Source organism: Syngnathus typhle, linkage group LG5, assembly GCF_033458585.1.
Source record: "Syngnathus typhle isolate RoL2023-S1 ecotype Sweden linkage group LG5, RoL_Styp_1.0, whole genome shotgun sequence".
NCBI classification, from domain to species: Eukaryota; Metazoa; Chordata; class Actinopteri; order Syngnathiformes; family Syngnathidae; genus Syngnathus; species Syngnathus typhle.
The window spans coordinates 9,990,400-10,007,507 of NC_083742.1; the positions used below are offsets into that span (position 1 = coordinate 9,990,400).

The 17,108-nt window shown below is 41.5% G+C and overlaps 2 protein-coding genes across 3 annotated transcripts; one reads left to right on the forward strand and one right to left on the reverse strand.

Annotated features, from left to right (window-relative positions):
- The first annotated feature begins 474 nt into the window (after positions 1–474).
- Positions 475–6,707, forward strand: slc7a4 (solute carrier family 7 member 4). Of its 2 annotated transcripts, none has more exons than XM_061278937.1 (5): positions 475–611; positions 1,653–2,717; positions 3,123–3,829; positions 4,247–4,355; positions 4,983–6,707. In XM_061278937.1, the coding sequence occupies exons 2-5, from the start codon at positions 1,736–1,738 to the stop codon at positions 5,189–5,191; spliced, it is 2,007 nt and encodes a 668-aa protein (XP_061134921.1). In that variant the 5' UTR covers positions 475–611; positions 1,653–1,735; the 3' UTR covers positions 5,192–6,707. The 2 variants fall into 2 exon arrangements, with proteins under 2 accessions (XP_061134921.1, XP_061134922.1); XM_061278938.1 differs by having other exon boundaries at positions 611–725.
- A 47-nt stretch (positions 6,708–6,754) lies between these two features.
- Positions 6,755–11,517, reverse strand: ccdc157 (coiled-coil domain containing 157). The gene is made up of 10 exons (XM_061278936.1): positions 11,187–11,517; positions 10,957–11,107; positions 10,250–10,880; positions 10,071–10,148; positions 9,584–9,753; positions 9,305–9,481; positions 9,008–9,176; positions 8,789–8,904; positions 8,178–8,287; positions 6,755–8,091 (listed from the first exon to the last, which is right to left on the reverse strand). The coding sequence occupies exons 1-10, from the start codon at positions 11,426–11,428 to the stop codon at positions 7,860–7,862; spliced, it is 2,076 nt and encodes a 691-aa protein (XP_061134920.1). The 5' UTR covers positions 11,429–11,517; the 3' UTR covers positions 6,755–7,859.
- Between the last annotated feature and the right edge of the window lie 5,591 nt (positions 11,518–17,108).

Sequence of the window (17,108 nt, forward strand, 5' to 3'; positions counted from 1 at the left end):
TCCCAATTGTCCTACTTTGGGTGAACGACACGGGAGGAGACGACTGATGTTTAAATGTCCAATGTAAAAAGCCTTGATTTGGTTTGATTTCATCTTTTTTTCTCAGCATATCAACTGCATTTTACCCCAGCCATAGACATCACTCTAGTCTAGCTTCTATGTTGATCTAAAATGTAGATGTTGCTATTTGCTTGAATAATGAATGTAACTGGACACCTGAGCGGTACAGCCTACCTGGCAGCTGTCAGTAAAAAAAAAAAAAGTCAAACGAAAGGCAAAACCTGTTAAATTGTGTATCAGATTGAGGTGAAATTACCAGGAACTCAATAATCTACTGTATCTTAATGTCCAACCCATGCATTTGGGTTGTTGTATTTTTATTCTAGCGCCTCTCGACTCTAAATCGCTTGTATTTGTTCACTTTGAATAAACAACCTGCGTCTTTTTTTTTTAATGCCGCCCCCCTCGCTTGGGCGGTGACTGGCCCTTTAAGGCGTGCCTCAGGATGGTAGTCTTCCACGTTCAGCTTTCTTCCCCATCATTGGGCGCACCACTCCTGCAACCTCCCACAGAATCTGACACCTGCGGGCGGATTGGGAAAATCGAACACGGTAAACACGTTTTTATCATTATATTTTTCAATTCATTCCCACTTTTTGTTTGAAACTGCTATCAAAAGTAGGCGGTGTCTTACGAATTGCAGGACAGCTCATTTTCATCTCAGAGTAAGCTATACACCATAAGCAATCCGCTTTGCGTCCGTCTCCATCTTGTTATGAATTATTAATTTTCCATCAAAACAGCGTTTTTGTTCTACGCTTAGTCATGGATAGGTGCGCCGATGTAGCATCTTGGTCGTGGTGATGACAAATGGCTTGTTGGCGTTTGAAAGTGAAGCACATTACGTAATTATCCTGTTGTCGCTCGATGCATTATGAGGAGCAATTTCTCCCCGCACTAGCCGGATGCGTATGGAATCAGGTTGAACAGTTGCACTTAATGGTCAGAATATATGCGAAAGTATATTTATTATAGGATCTGTTTATATGCAATGAGATGACGTGGCCTCCTTTGTCATCGGTATCCACCACACATGTTTAATTTAGGCTACAACATTATGCTATTGAAATTGTTTTCACGAGGTTTCAGTATTATAATTTGGTAATGTAACTTTACACGTCTGAGCGTGCTAACTGGTTTTGCGAACCGTTCCATTAACCTCCCCAGCAAAAAAAAAAAAAAAGCCAAATATTTGTTCAGCTTTTTTTTTTAACTGAAGGGTTATTTGTATATAAGAATGCAGAAATAGCAATAACATTTTGTTGCTCTCCCTCACTCCTGGGCTCCTTTTTATTGTCAGCCTGTTTAAACATGGGTATGTCAATTGTATGAACTAAAAACACGTGCTTTTTTTCCTCGCAAGGTTGTATCTAGCCCTAGCTTTCTGATGCTTAAACCATAAGAATAGAACGCTTTTATTCTCACTCGTATTCATTATTACTTTTATTATTATTATCATTATCATTATTACAATGAAGCAACAATTGGACACTCTTATCAAACATAAGGCAGTCAGGCGTTTAGTGTCCTGGATTGGGAAGGGGCAAAATCAGTCAACATGCTTTTGATTGGGCTTGCGCTATGTCTTCCAGGTGAACTCCTTGTGACTGTCATGGATCAAGTGTAACGCTTCCCTCAATTTTCCCGCCTCATTGGCCCAACCAACTCGGTAACTATGGCTACTTGTCAGCAAGGCTGCACACCAGCCGTGCGCCTTTGTCAGAGGCTGAACCGACTGAAGACACTCGATGACGACATGATGGCCACGTCACTGAAACGTTGCCTCTCCACCCTGGACTTGACTCTGTTGGGTGTGGGCGGCATGGTGGGCTCTGGCCTGTACGTCCTGACAGGCACAGTGGCCAAAGACATGGTCGGGCCTGCTGTCATTCTGTCCTTCGTTTTTGCAGGTTTTGCCTCTTTGTTAGCCGCTTTTTGCTACGCAGAATTTGGAGCACGCATTCCCAAAACAGGATCTGCATACATGTTTACCTATGTCTCTGTGGGAGAGGTCTGGGCTTTTCTGATTGGTTGGAATGTGATCCTGGAGAATATGATTGGTGGTGCTGCTGTGGCACGGGCATGGAGTGGCTATTTGGACTCGATTTTTAACCACGCCATCCAGAACTTTACCGAAAGTCACATAATGCGATGGGACGTGCCCTTCCTTGCCCACTACCCTGACATACTTGCAGCCGGGATTCTATTGGTTGCCTCACTTTTTATTTCCTTCGGAGTTCAAGTGTCCTCCTACCTTAATCATATCTTTTCCACTATCAGTATGTGTGTTGTAGTTTTTATCCTAATCTTTGGATTTATGTTGGCGGAACCAGCAAACTGGAGCCAGAAGGAAGGAGGGTTTTCACCTTTTGGATGGTCTGGAATTTTGGCAGGCTCAGCCACATGCTTCTACGCATTTGTAGGTTTTGATGTGATCGCTTCCTCAAGTGAGGAGGCCAAGAATCCACAAAAGGCTATTCCCATCGCCACAGCAATTTCGCTTGGACTGGCAGCAACGGCCTACATCCTGGTGTCCACGGTGCTTACATTAATAGTTCCCTGGCATACGCTGGACCCCAACTCGGCTCTGGCAGATGCATTTTTCCGCCGGGGTTACAGCTGGGCTGGAATTATTGTGGCAGTGGGTTCCATCTGTGGTGAGTGTGAAACCTGTGGTTCACGTAACAGAGATAATGAGTGTGCACACGAATACAGTGGAACCTCAAAGAGTCAACCTCCAATATGTTTGAATTTATAATACAATTTTGCCAAAGGAATCTATAAAAAAAAAAAACACAGTCGTCAAAATGATAATGTGAAAGCACTGTTACCCTTTAGGCACCATTTTTTCTGTAAGAAAAGAGGCAGTTTTGCTCTCACTATTTGTTTATGAAGGTTGTAGCATGCTGTAAATCTTGCTTGCTGCAATTTTGATACTTTGGCACAACTAGAACCAGGACGGAGATGTATCACTTTTTACATCAGTCAAGCCATTCTACTTTGGAGGTTCCGCTGTGTTCTTTTGTAATGCTTTACTAATGGGTCTCTCTTCTTTCCTCCAGCCATGAACACCGTGCTGCTCTGTAATCTTTTCTCCCTCCCTCGGATTGTGTACGCCATGGCAGAAGATGGGTTGTTCTTTAAATTTTTTGCACGTGTCAATCCTGTCACCAAAGTCCCCGTCAATGCTATTCTGGTTTTTGGCGTCCTCATGGCCATCCTGGCTCTCATCTTCGATCTGGAGGCTTTGGTTCAGTTCTTGTCTATTGGAACCCTCCTAGCCTACACCTTTGTAGCAGCCAGCGTTATCGTGCTCCGCTTCCAGCCCGAGAAGAAACGCTCCAAAGAAACTTCATCCACATCTCCAACTCTAACCGCTGAACCTTCCCCTGCGCCCTCAGAATGCCAGAACATATCAGAGGACAGTGGCGAGCTGAAACAGTATGAATCCTTCTCTGACAAGCTCCAGCTGGTGGAGAGGCAGAAGACGAGAGAGCGCAGGGGTGTGGGGCAGCTGAAGGCCTTTTGGGAACCATACCTGGGCCGGCTGCTGGGCAACTGCGAGCCAGGGGAGGCGGTGGCCATCTGTGTACTGGGTGTGTTAGTGACCTCAGTTTCCTTTTGTGGCGTACTTGTATTTGGCGTCACGGAGCTGCAACTTCCAAGATGGTGCTATATCATCCTGCTGGTGATTTTTAGTCTCGCTTATGTTCTCTGCCTGGCAGTCATATGGCTTCATGAGCCACAAGCAAACACCAAAACATTCCAGGTAAGCGCTTTGAGTAATCAAACACAATCAAGGCACACCTCCATGCTGTTTGTATTTTGTCAATCCAGGGTGTCTCAAAATGTCACTGTGCGCTCCCTTTTTTTTCTTTATCGTGTCAGGTATCATTTAGACGGACATGAGGCCTTTAGCTTTTGACAGTTTAGGCTTTGCAGTTTTTGTCCTATCAGTTCCTTGCCCATGGCTCACTAATCGACTAATTTAAGCAGTGTTTTCTTTTTCTTTTTTGCAAGTAGTCTCTCTTCTTTCATACCATGTGACTGTCAGAGTAAGAATTTTTAACTTTACTCTTAATAAGCAACCTCATTTTTCGGTTAATGTTAGCTTTATTTTTCAAAAGCAATGTATGTCTTGACTAAGTTGCGTGTGTGTGTGTTTTTTTTTTTTTTTTTTTTGTAGGTACCTCTGGTTCCACTTACTCCAGGCGTCAGTATTCTCATTAATGTATTCCTTATGATGAAGCTCAGTCCCCTAACCTGGATTAGGTTCACTATCTGGATTGCTGTAGGTAAGAGGATGCTATTTATTTATTTATTTTTCAGTAGTCTTCAGGTCAGAATTCTAACTGGCATTCTAAATAATGCTTAAATTATTTTTGTCATAAAATATTCTATTTTCTTGTCAGCCAGATATAGCCCTATTTCACATACACTGAACTACGACACTAGCTAAAACTATCCCCAAGTGCTTCACCATTCACGTTTAACAGATCTTCAAACTTTCATGATGTAAACAGATTCTTGGTGCCCCAAATTTTCTGAACTTGTCAGTACTCTGGTGAGCACAGTTCTCAGGGTTTAAATTTGTTAGAATACACTTGCTAATTTTCACAGCGTGCACTAGTTTTATCCGCCGCTTGTCCCTAATATGTCCCTAAAATGAAACTTCCTGATCTAAATTACCCCCTCCATCTTTTTTTCCAATTGACAATAAGCGACTTTTATTTTTGTCAACAAATGTTATTTAACCCCCCTCAAAAAAAAAAAGACCCATATTTTGTCAACAAATGTAACGATTATTTCTATTTGGCCAACACTCAACTCAACACCTTTTTTGTGTACAGTAATCCACCGCTTCCTCCATTTTTTTTTTACCTCCTCTTCTGATTTGAAATGTTCATGCTGTGTCTCTGTAGGTCTCTTAGTGTATTTTAGCTATGGAATTCGGCACAGTAAAGAGGGATTGAGAGAGCTGCAGCCCAAAGACATGGCTGCCCGGTATGTTGTGCTCCCCAGCGGTAGCCTGGTAGAAACCGTGGAGTCTATCCAGCCCGAACAAGCGGATACCTCAGCGCCATGCGTTAACCCGACGTTGACAACTGAGGAGTTTGCTGGAAGAAGATGATGTGTGACCGAATCTAATGATCACACCTGCCTGGTTTCTGATGTCTTCTTTATCCTCATTGTTGCTTTTTACACTGCAGACTGGCTTCTTTGCTTTCTGTACGCATCACTCTGCAAGTATAAGCACACCAAAGGGTAGGATATGCATCCTCTGTCTTGTTGTGAAGGATATTTGTATTTCTTGTCATACTCAAATACAAAGTTGAGACCCTTTTAGTCGAATATATCTCATCAAATATATGGAAAATCACAAGAGGCTGAAAGTTATATACTGTATGGTGCTTTTTTTCCCTGTGACAGCCTTTGTTTAGATAAACGGTTGTCTTTGTTATTTTCGAATGGACCTTTAACAGCAAACCAAAAATGTCTAGACACCTAGTTAACATAATCAGAAGTTCCAGTATGTGTTGTATTTTTCTGCAGTCCGTCGGAGAAATGATTGTTCTAAATTATTATTTTTCATAACCTCTTCACAAGCCTCCACTGTCACAGACTTAGAGAATGTGGATCTCTTAGCACAGTTCTCATTATGGTACATCTCAACTGCCCTGCCCTGAATGTAATTGATTATCACTTTTTCATTTCTTACACTGTATTATGTTCTTATTTATTATTTATTTTCAACAATTGTGGGGTTTTTTTCAAGTTTTGTGTTTCTGCGACAGTGATTTTTTTGTGCATGGGAAATATGAACACGCGCTTCCAACTGAAAGAGTTCATTGCTTCATCTAATCTCCTGAATCTCATGACCCCGTTCTCTCTTGTGTCACAATTAGTTTTTCCCTTCAGGCACTGTTGAGCAGCAATCCTTTCCTATGTCACGAGAGCATAAACATAAATGTCAAAGCTTATAGTCAAGACATTTTAGCACAAAGTTCAAATCTTTCAGAATTTTTTTTTCCCCTAGACTACGGTTATCTTTAAATGCGTTTCATCTGTGCAAGGCCTCCTTATTCCCAGATTTGGGGGTGTCACCAGTCTGACCTTGCAGAAGATAAACATATCACCTAATATGCTGTTGGCTATCTGTACATTCCCACAGTCTGCACTTGTGCAGACTGTCAAGTATCTAATGTTAATGTATGTTTATTTTCATTTCATATCTGCTTAGGAAACCAATGGCCTTACGCATGTGAATCAAGATGATGGATTTATGAAGTGGTTAATAAAGATATAAAGGTATAAAATTCTTTCTGTTCTCAAATAAGATTGCATACCACATCATACACATTGTGATTTATTATTACAATGTGTAAAACCAAATGCTGACCCGGAACAGAATGTAAATGGTGAAGCATTAGAAAAAGTTGTGAGGACCCAGAGAATTCGAAAATTTTTGCACACTATTTATAAAGGAACTATACTTTTTTTTGTGTGTGTGAGGGGGGACTTGGGGTGCACAGATAGTATTTTCCTAACTACTATTATGATTTTCCTGCATGTCACAGTCTCAATTTCTTGGTTCTGTCTGTATGAAAGTGTCGTCACGTATTGCATAGAAAATAAATGTTTTGAAGCAGTATTTGGAAATGTCTACATTTTGTACCGTTTCTGACATATTCAATCCAGGTCTTATGATTTATTTTTACACATATCAGGGATGTCAATTTTTACATTATTACAACAAAAACTACACACACACACACACACAGGTACACAGACCGGAACTAGAATTTCTTTCTATATAGCAACTTGCTGCAACAATTTCCACTGTATTAATGATCCTTGATTTAGATTCAGTGTTATTTACGAGATTTTCCTACTGACATTTCAAGACTCACTTTTCATTAAAATATCTGAATGACTTCATTACTGTGATTCAATCACAGACCTGTGGCATCAAGTGAAAAAGCTTAAGACTTTGAATTACACGCCTGATGACACAACTATATAGCTGTGACAATGTCAGGGATTAACCCAAAGGTCATGAGCTGTCCTTTAGGTAATTGGAACAATACATGGTCGACTAGTGTTGCAACGATACACTTCCCGTCATATTAATCAGGTGTTCAAAAAAAGTAATAAACATTTGAAGCACTCTTAAACTATTTGTCTGAGGGGATGTGACAGAATAGAGCGCAAAATGTCTGTATACAGGCATTTGAAAATGTGACCCGTTGATAGAAAATCTACTTGACTATGCAATAAATGAGGGATTTTTAATCTTTGTCACTGATTACTTAAATAAATTACCAAAATAACTTAACAGTCAAAGAGAGCAACTGCAGTGATTCCACACAGTATGAAACCTCTGAGTACTTTTGCTGTCATGGAGATTCATTTGTCTTTTTAAAATCAGTGCCATCATTAAACAACAAAGCACATCTGGAGCACATTCGGTGGCATTCAAGCCACACACTCCTGATATGTTTGATATTAATGGATATCCTTTATAGTTTCTTTTCCTGTTGTTTGGTTATTTATAGGCTCAGCTCTTTGAAAACACGTGAGTAATTATTCAATTCATTAAGAATATATGTATACACATATATATATATATACATCAGAGGCATTTAAAATGCCAGTGCGTGGATGTTCAACCATATTTATGTTATAAAATAAGTTTTTAAAAAATACACCCTTTTACGATTCGATTTGATTTTACAGGCAAATATTTACAAAATGTTCAATAATCACTGGAGCGCTTGATACAAACCAAATTCAAAGATTCATTTTTTCCTCTGTTTTAAGCTCCTGTTTTGAGGTAAGGCTGAGGTTTTGGGTGTGTTTCGTGTCTGAGCTATAGCACCGGTGGAACTGATGTTGGGGTGAAGGGCTTGTATAAAAATGCTGGGGGATGATAAGGGTGACAGACAATCTGCTGCCCTCGATGACATGCAACCACGTCTGTCGCCTCTGTCACTGTTTCCCAACCACGGTGCCCTGTAGTTCTGCCTGCTGCTGGAATGAAGAAATAAAGCAATGTCAGAAACTGAAAAATATATGATTGATCGTTTATAAACATCACTGAAATCAGTTATACTCACAATGGACTCCTCTGCATTTGTGTCAGGTAGTCCATTTGTTTGACTGGTGGGCTGGCTGGAGAGGAGCTATTGATTTGCAGAGGGGAGCTTTCCTGTTGATTAGGTGTGCTCTGTGGATTACAACAAACTAGCATTAGAACACCGGATTTCCATTCGCATCAACAAGGCATGGCACTAATACAGACATGAACCTTCTAATTGTATGTGAACGGACCAAGAATAACCAGAAACGAGAGAGAGAGAGAGAGAGAGAGAGAGAGAGAGAGAGAGAGAGAGAGAGAGAGAGAGAGAGAGAGAGAGAGAGAGAGAGAGAGAGAGAGAGAGAGAGAGAGAGAGAGAGAGAGAGAGAGAGAGAGAGAAGGCTGTGATAGTTGATTTGAAAATTGCATTCTATAACATCTCAATGCCGGTTTAGTTTTTAATGAATTGTTCAGTCCTAGTAGTTAATTTTGCTCGGTTTATTCATGTTATTGAAATTTTAATTAATTAAACACAATTAAGCGTAAAAGTGCAATCTAAATAGGATGGTTCATTCTTGGTGGGTATCTGCATTCTAAGCCATTCTTGTTTTAGTGTATTAGTCCTACTTTGACAGCATTATGCTGGGTTACCTTCCTTAACTTCACAAGACTGCCATGAAGGCTTGCGTTCTCCTTCTCCAGCACGCCAATGCGAATGTAGTTTGCCTGCAACTGCTGCTCCATATCCAATAGCACATTGCCCGTACCTTGAGAAGATTCCAAGAATCAAAAAAATACAAAAAGGAATATTCATGATTAACCGTTTTCCCATCCTGCATATACAGACGTAATAATGACAAAAGTGTGTACTCTTTGGTTGGGCATGCGCCAGGGGGCTGAGTTCTGGGAAAGCCACCAACAACCTCTCCTTGTCTTTGAACGATTTCACACTTTCCTTGAGCTCAGCCACACTGCCCTGGAAATGCTCTATTTGTGTCTGTAGTGTCTGCTTCTCACTCTGTAGCTCTGAACAATGATCCTGTTAGGAAATGAATACCAAATAACGGTAGTACTGAAAATTTGTGGCACAAATAGGTGAAAGATTCAAGATTCAAGAGTTTTTATTCGCCAAGATTTGAGGGAATAGGTCGAGAATCATTAAAATACCTGTTGTGATGTGAGCTGTGCGCGCAGATTTTCATTCTGCTGTGAAACCTGCTGTAACTGATTGTGGAGGTTAAGCTCTCTTTCCTCTCTCTCTCCCAACTGTTTCTGCAACTCCTCACACTCTTCATCGAGAGCCTCCACTCTCTGTAGCAAAGACTTTTGCTTTTTTTCCATTGACTGTTCCCAGAATGGGAGCGGCACGAATAAAACAATTTGAGTTATCGTTGTTCTGAAGTCCTGGAAACCAAACCAAAGTGGTACGTGAGACAGCCGCCTTACCTCCTGGTGAAGACATGCACTGTGATATTTGGCCTCCTCTTTTTCGAGAAGTAGATGAGCCTCGCAGAGCTGACTTTCAAACTCCTCGATCCTTTCTTGAAGTTTAGAACATGTCTCTTCCTTTAGGTGCAGAGTTTTCAGTTTATCCAGCGATTTATTCCTTTCACATTCTAAAAAAATAAATAAATACCACACTCCATGGACTGTAACATGGTTAAATACGTTCTCAAATACATATCCTTCCCTCTATTTTTTTAAACTGATTGATTTCTTTGGGGTCATAGATGAGCTTCAGTCCATCGAAATGTCGAAAATAAATATTCACAAAGACATTCACACCTATGGGCAAATTAAAATCAATTTTCATTTGACCTCACATACATGCTACAGTACAGAGAGAAAACCCACACAAGCAACTGTAGAACATGCAAGTTTGCCACAGAAGGGTCCAATTTTAATTGACAACATGGTTAGATATTGTTCTGACCAAGATCTTGCAGCCTATCTTTTTGTGTTGCTACTTCTTCCATCAGATCAGAATAACTCTTCTTCAGGGATTCATATTCTGTCAGAAAGTAAATTACGTACATTAAACACAATCCATTTTGCTTGCTTATGAGGTGATCATTTGATTCATGTGTGTAAGAGGAGTTGTTGCCAACTCACCTCTCTTGAGTTGTTGATACTCCTTTGAAAGTCTATGTTCAGTTTCTTTCATGATTGTTTGTGCTTTCTGTGACGCCATTTCCAACTGAAGACTTATGGATTTCTGTTTTTCTACTTCTTCCTGTAGGTCTTTCTGTGCACGTTCCATCTCGGCCCCAATTTTCTCTCGATCGGCTTCTGCTGCTGTTAGTTTCATTTTAAGAGGCTCGACTGTATCCCGCACATCTTGTATATGCTTTGTCAGTCGCCGCATATCTCTGAGCTGCTCACTGGCCCACTGTGGTACATCACCCACTGCCATTTGTCCCACAGTATCTAATAGTGGGAGTAAAGAAGAGGGCAATCCCTCACCCTGAAGCAGTTCTACCAGCACATGGCCTGTTTTTCTGATAGCAGACTGTGCTTGAGGACACACACCGCAGAAAGCAGAGGGTGATTCATTTGTTTGGCATCCGACATTGTGTGTGTCAATTTTGGGATTACATGCGAGGACGTGAGTGTCACTGAGGGGGTCATCATAAGCTGGCAAACAAATGGTGCTTGCTGAACGTGAAATGTCATGTGCACACGTTGAAGGTAAATCATCATCACAACTGGACATCACTGTTTCTAACTCGCTTTCCTTGCACATCTGAAGGAGACAAAGAAACAATACATTAAATACATGGAGATTTTGATCAATTCTGATAGTTTAAAAATGCATCAACCTTCATGTTGGCAAACTGAAGTAAGTCACGCCAGTATTTTTTAACAACAAGTCCAATTGACATGCAGCCTTTCTGATCAGTTTGTTGATTCCTCTTGTTGCTGCTCAGTTCTTCAACGTAAGCATCAGATGCTTGGAGAAGAAGCAGTAGTCTTGTTTGATGAGAAGAATAGGTTTTGTTGTAGGTTACATTTGTAAAAACATCTGAACGTGCTGTAAACATTTACTTACCTGTCTATTACTAATTCCAGCAGAACAATATGGACGTGCTGGTTAAATTCATCCTCTCCGTTCACAAAATTGTAATGCTCCAGATCCAAATCTACATTACAGGCGAGTTTGTCCGGGAATTTCCACGAATAAACATGCAGCGGGCCGTTTGCAGAAAAGACGTCCACAATTGCACACTGAATGTCGGTGAGATCTTTCTGGAGACTTTCTATACAGCCCTGGCTACCAAGAGACTGACACATTTTTAACAAGTTAAGTTTCAAGTGCAGTCGGTGAAATGGGAGTTGCTTGTTAGTTTGTCGTGTCCGTGGCAACTAGTGTTGGCTCGTGAGTGAACGATTCGTTCAAAAGAACGAATCTTTTCAGTGCACGAGAGTGAACGAATCACTTCCTAAAGCCAAGATGGCGCCTTCCTGTCCGACGACAGGATGTGACGCTAGACAGGAAGACCCCATATACATTAGCATATACATTTGCAAACATTTGCATAACAATAGACATCAAAGGAAGCTGCATTGCGTTACTCCCTCTGACTTATATTTAAGTTATAACTTCCGGAGTAGACATATTATTTTGCTATGTCAGCAGCCTTCTCTGTTCAGTCTCTTTGTGCTTTAGCACGCCGAGTGTGATTTATCGTAGAAATGTTTTCATGTGGTCTACGCACACAATTTTAACAAAAGTCAAACTACAAGATTTAGCTCATCGCGACAAAAAATAACACAAATCCAAGGATGAAATGTCAAAGCCACGCTCATCTTTTCCTTTCTGACTTAATTTTGTCCGCCCCACTCAGGGGTCCCCAACCTTTGCTTTTAACCTTCCATAGCCAGCCACCATAAAGCCTTGACAAAATGCTGCAAATTCTTTCCAAATGTTTTTTTTTTTTTAATGGTGACGGGCTACCCGCGACCCTCGTGAGGATAAGCGCTTCAGGACAATGGATGTATGTATTTGATCACGTTAATAGCAATATTAAAATTGTTACAAAGCAAGATACAATCCTTTTTTTCAAAATGCTTACAAAGAGCAATACAAAATGCACCCAAATGGCGTCATGAGGAAGTCTGACTAATACTCGTACCTCGGGCGTAATAAATTAATGATCAAATTGACCAGATTATAAAATTGCCCTGTCCAAGTCAGTAAACTATTAAATGAGTTAACAGGGGACACACCAATTGTCTTTATTATTTTTAATTTTTTTTTGGTCAAATAAACAAGGTAAAACAACAGATGGAATAATAATGCATGGTAAATTTAACAATAAGTAAATGAAATATAAGAAATCAATTATGAAAACGCATGGTAAATCTTAAGAGAATAATAACATGGTAAATTGGACAAAATAATAATAATGCATGGTAAATCATCATATCACATGTTAAGTCAAGAAGAAGAAGTAAACAGAATAATAACGCAAGGTAAATCGAACAAAGAGACTAATGCATGGTAAATCAATCATAATGCATCAATCAGTCAATCAAAATGTAATAAACGCATGGTAAATCTAACAAAAAGATTAATGCATGGTAAATCAATCATAATAATGCATCAATCGGTCAATCAAAATGCATGGTAAATCAAACAGAACGATCATGCAAGGTCAATTGCATTCACATGATTACTCGCCACTTGCATTGACGCCTTTCCATCCAGCCCATAACGGTCTGTGGGCAGCAGGCTTGTCGAGCGCCGTACCACGTCTTTCTCTCATCGAAACGTTTGTAGCAGAAGTCCGCAAAGTCAAACCTTAACTGATTACAATGATATTGACACGTGCATCATCAACAAAAGTTCTTGATGAAATTGCACTACCATTGACTCACACATGCATTATGTCTTACATCTGGTAGATTTCCAAAATGACATGAGAATAATTACACGCCATTCTCTCTCTCTACTCTTTCAGTTCTCTGAGATCCTTGAAAAGACACAGGTAAAAAGGAATCTGAAAGTGTGTCTACTTCTGTTTTATTGATTTGTATGTTGGATTATTTATTGAATGGATTAGGGTGGGAATCTAAAAAGCTCTCCTTCCTCCTACTCGAGCATTCTTTGTTGTTGGGGTTTTCGGGTTGCTTTTTTTTCATTTCGGGTGACTTAGATATGGCACTAGAGTGCTTTATTTTCGCGTTTTAAATATGTGCGAAATAAACATAACTTGTTCACAGCCAATATTTCAATTCATGGCCGCCTACCCTCTATGAAGGCCTGCTCGATCGCGTCGGCGATGCTGAGCAGGTTCCCTTGGTGGGCTGTGGGATGATCAGGTAGCAGAAGTCGCTGCCTCCACCCCTCGGTGGTCTAGCCATCAGCCACATTTTTCAGTCCAGCCTGCGAGCCAGACATAAGACGGCGTTACGTAAGGCAGTGTAAGACGGACGGCGCCAGTGCTGGACACCTACCAGGTTGGCCCACCAATGGTGGACGCCCTCCGCTGCGCTTGGCTGCGGAGAAAGGGGGTATAAGCAAATGCGGGACCCGTTCAAAAGGAGCACTCGGGAGCAACGTTAGCACCTGTTTGGCAGATAACTGACTGCTTGTAATGGCATGGATAGTTCGGGTAGATCCGTGCATCAAATATTATTGCACAGTCCTCACCGTAGTAGGACCATTCAATGACGTCTTCGTAGTCCTGCGGACGAGATTTTGGACAGAACTTTAGCGTGTTGCATTTGATGTGGTCGTCTTCCTGCCGCATTTCCTCACTTAATGGCGTACCTCCTCTCATTAAAGTTTCACTTTGGTTTGTCGGCTTCACTTTATTGTCAGTCAAATAAGTATGAACATCACAGAGAAATGAAGCATGTTGTGCCCTCTCTGGCAAGCCAAAGGTCTCATGCACAATGCAACTAACCCCGCTCACTCTTTGTTCGAGCTTCTGCCCTCTGGGAAGAGGTACAGAAGCCTGCGCTCCCGCACCACCAGACTCTCAAACAGCTTCATACTCCAGGCTGTTAGGATCCTGAACTCGCTTCCCGTTCTGCGTAGCGTCCTGTACTTTTACTGTCTGTACTGTCTGTATGCACACTGGCTCTTATTTGTTATCTGTTTATTTATTACTTATTATTACTCTTATTATTTATTGTTTGTGCCTTTTTGTTTATGATGTTTTTTACTTTTGCGCTATGCTTGCTGGCTCCATTTTGCTCCTCTTATTTATTGTGTTATCTGTTTATTTATTATTTATTCATCACTCTTACTATTGATTGTTTGAATTTTTGCCTTCTTGTTTTTATATTGTGTCACGTACTTGTATGTCTATCGTGTTATGTGTCTGGTCACCGTGGGATAGAGAAAACGTAATTTCGGTCTCTTTGTGTGTTGTGACATGTGGAGAGATTGATAATAAAGCTGACTTTGACTTTGACTTTGACTGAAGACCTAAAGACAAACCAGAGCCACCATCCAGGATATTTCCTGGACATCTTAACTGCCTCCTCACTGTCTCTAAAATCAGAGCGCCAAAAATGTGTAATCGGCTGCCCGATGCCTCAAAACAAAACGGATGCCTGCAAACCGACTTTTCCAAAGGCCTCCAGCAATTCACTTACCAAAGCTGTTCCGTCACTCCACTCGTAGTTGTAGCCCTTCTTCTTGAGTCCCAACCAAGGTATTTGTCTTTCAAAGTGATCTTGCGGAAAGGAGGGAGAATAAGAGCTTCAGGGCAAGAAGAGCTTCAGCCAAGTGACGACTACGGCGCTCTTGGTGCTTACCATGCAGGAATCGGGCATCTTGCTTAGAGTAGATGATAGGCAGGTGGGCTCCCCGGGCGGCACAGAACTTCTCGGCATCCTCTTGAGTTTCATCAATCGGGGCGACAAAATAGCAATGATCGCCATAAAGAAAGTTGTCCTCGTCGCAGTCAGAAGCTGAGGCCACAAAGAAAAACATTGAGGTGGAAACCATGATGAGATGGTGCAAATAGGCGTGCTGCAACTCACTCTTCAGTACAGCAGGACCAAATTTGTGGGAACACGTCGGGCAGTCTGGATAAAAAAAATACCTGTTTGAGCTTTTCTCCTTTCAAAGTCAACCTGATTACAAACATGCAGGCTTACCCAGCGGCCGTTTGCACATGTAGGGTAAGGAGGAAGCGCAGGAGCCAGACTTCCACCTCACGCTATCCTGCCAACTCTTTTGGTTGACGTAGGCGCAGGACGAGACGTTGGCGCTGTCGGTAGATTAAAAAAAAAAAAAAAATAGAACATTTTCCTATTTTTCCTTGAGTGGTCGTTCTCAAAATCGGTTCCAGAACCTTTACGCCGATGTCTCCGCCTGACAACAGCATGCAAAGTTGTTACGTCTTACCTTTCGAGTTGATTTGGGGCCCAGAAGCGGTATGTTGTTGTCTGGCCATCGGACCAGGTCAGCTTCTGGCTCCCGCCTTCAAAGTGACACCAGACCTTGTCGCATTTCTGGGGGGAAAAAAGAAAACAATTCCAGTTGTCGCCGCAGAGTCCACTGCCGCTTCCGTCTCACCAGGTTGGAGAGTCCCAGCCAGAAGGAGGTGTCCATGCCCATGGTCGCCTTCACAAAGTCTTCCTCGGCCGAGGAGGTGATCGAGACCAGGTTGCCGCCCTCAGAGACACAGTGGTGCCAGGCGCCTAGCCAACCGTTGGGGACCTCCACCTTCTTGTAGCAGCTGGTGCCGTCCCCGCGCCACCCGGGAGCACACTGGGCTGAGGGCATAATTTGGGGAACAGGCGGACAGATCAGAGCACACCGATGGCATGTTTTTACTCGATGCTCTTCATTGGGGGCATGGCAACCATGGCAACCAAATGCACAAGGATTCAGTCGGGGGGACAACGCCCATTGTCCCTTTGGCCCCTTCCAAAATCTTGCCTGTCCTTCATTTTTGGGTGAGCTGCTGATTGTTTGCATCAAAGCATCGCGTGTGCCTGCCAAGGATTGATTGGTTGATTGATTCACTTTTATTTCTTCACAACATCATTGATCATGATTACATGTACATGAGATTGCACACAATTGCCCTAAAGTTCTGCTATTAAGCTTCAGCTGTACAGTGGGGCATACAAAGAATGGAGTCAGCCACCAATTGTGCAAGTTGCCTGTAATTTTCATCAGAGGATCGAACTCAAACTCAGTGTTAGCACTTTATCTTCACCATCAGCGATCCCCACCCACCAGTTACGGCCGTGTGGCATATTGATGACCAATGACGTACACCCAAATCAGGTCATCGCACATTTCACCACTGGGGGGTGCTAAAGCACAAGGCAACTCAATTGACGGTAACATTGCAACAGTTGGACCCCGCTCCACTCTTTTTATCTCAAGAAGCCCGTGTCCTTGAATCAAATGACAAAGTATCATTGAGAAAAAGATTGATTTTTCGGAGAGAAATTCATTAGGAAAAATAAATGAATTACTACTGGTGAATTCTTTGAAAACACATTTAGATGATGCAAATGGAACACTCATGGCAGAAATATTAGTATTAATATCTTTTTATGTGCGATAACAGAACAAACAGGAAGGTGGGATTATTTTCTGTACAGGAAGTCAACCATATTGTTATCAAGCCTATGAAATAAGGCATGTGGTGCCCACAAGTTATCTGCTGAGCACTGACAATTTTCAATGGGAAAACAATACCAGCCATTTGTTTTTCTGGGTTTTCGATTCGAGCCAATTTAAGCCAATATTGTCCCGATTGTGAAAGATAAGGCTGGCAAAATAAATAGCAAAGACAAAACATTTTTGCTTGTGAGTAGGTCTTGTTTAAATCAATCATGATATGGATTTCTGTGTTTATTGATGTCTCTTTGATGAGGTTTTTGATCATATAATTCATGAGACATTTTTGTTCATGAAGAAATAGTTATTGTAGAAAGGGCTGTAAGAAATGATTATTGTTAAATTATAATGATGATCATTTATAATTTCATTACA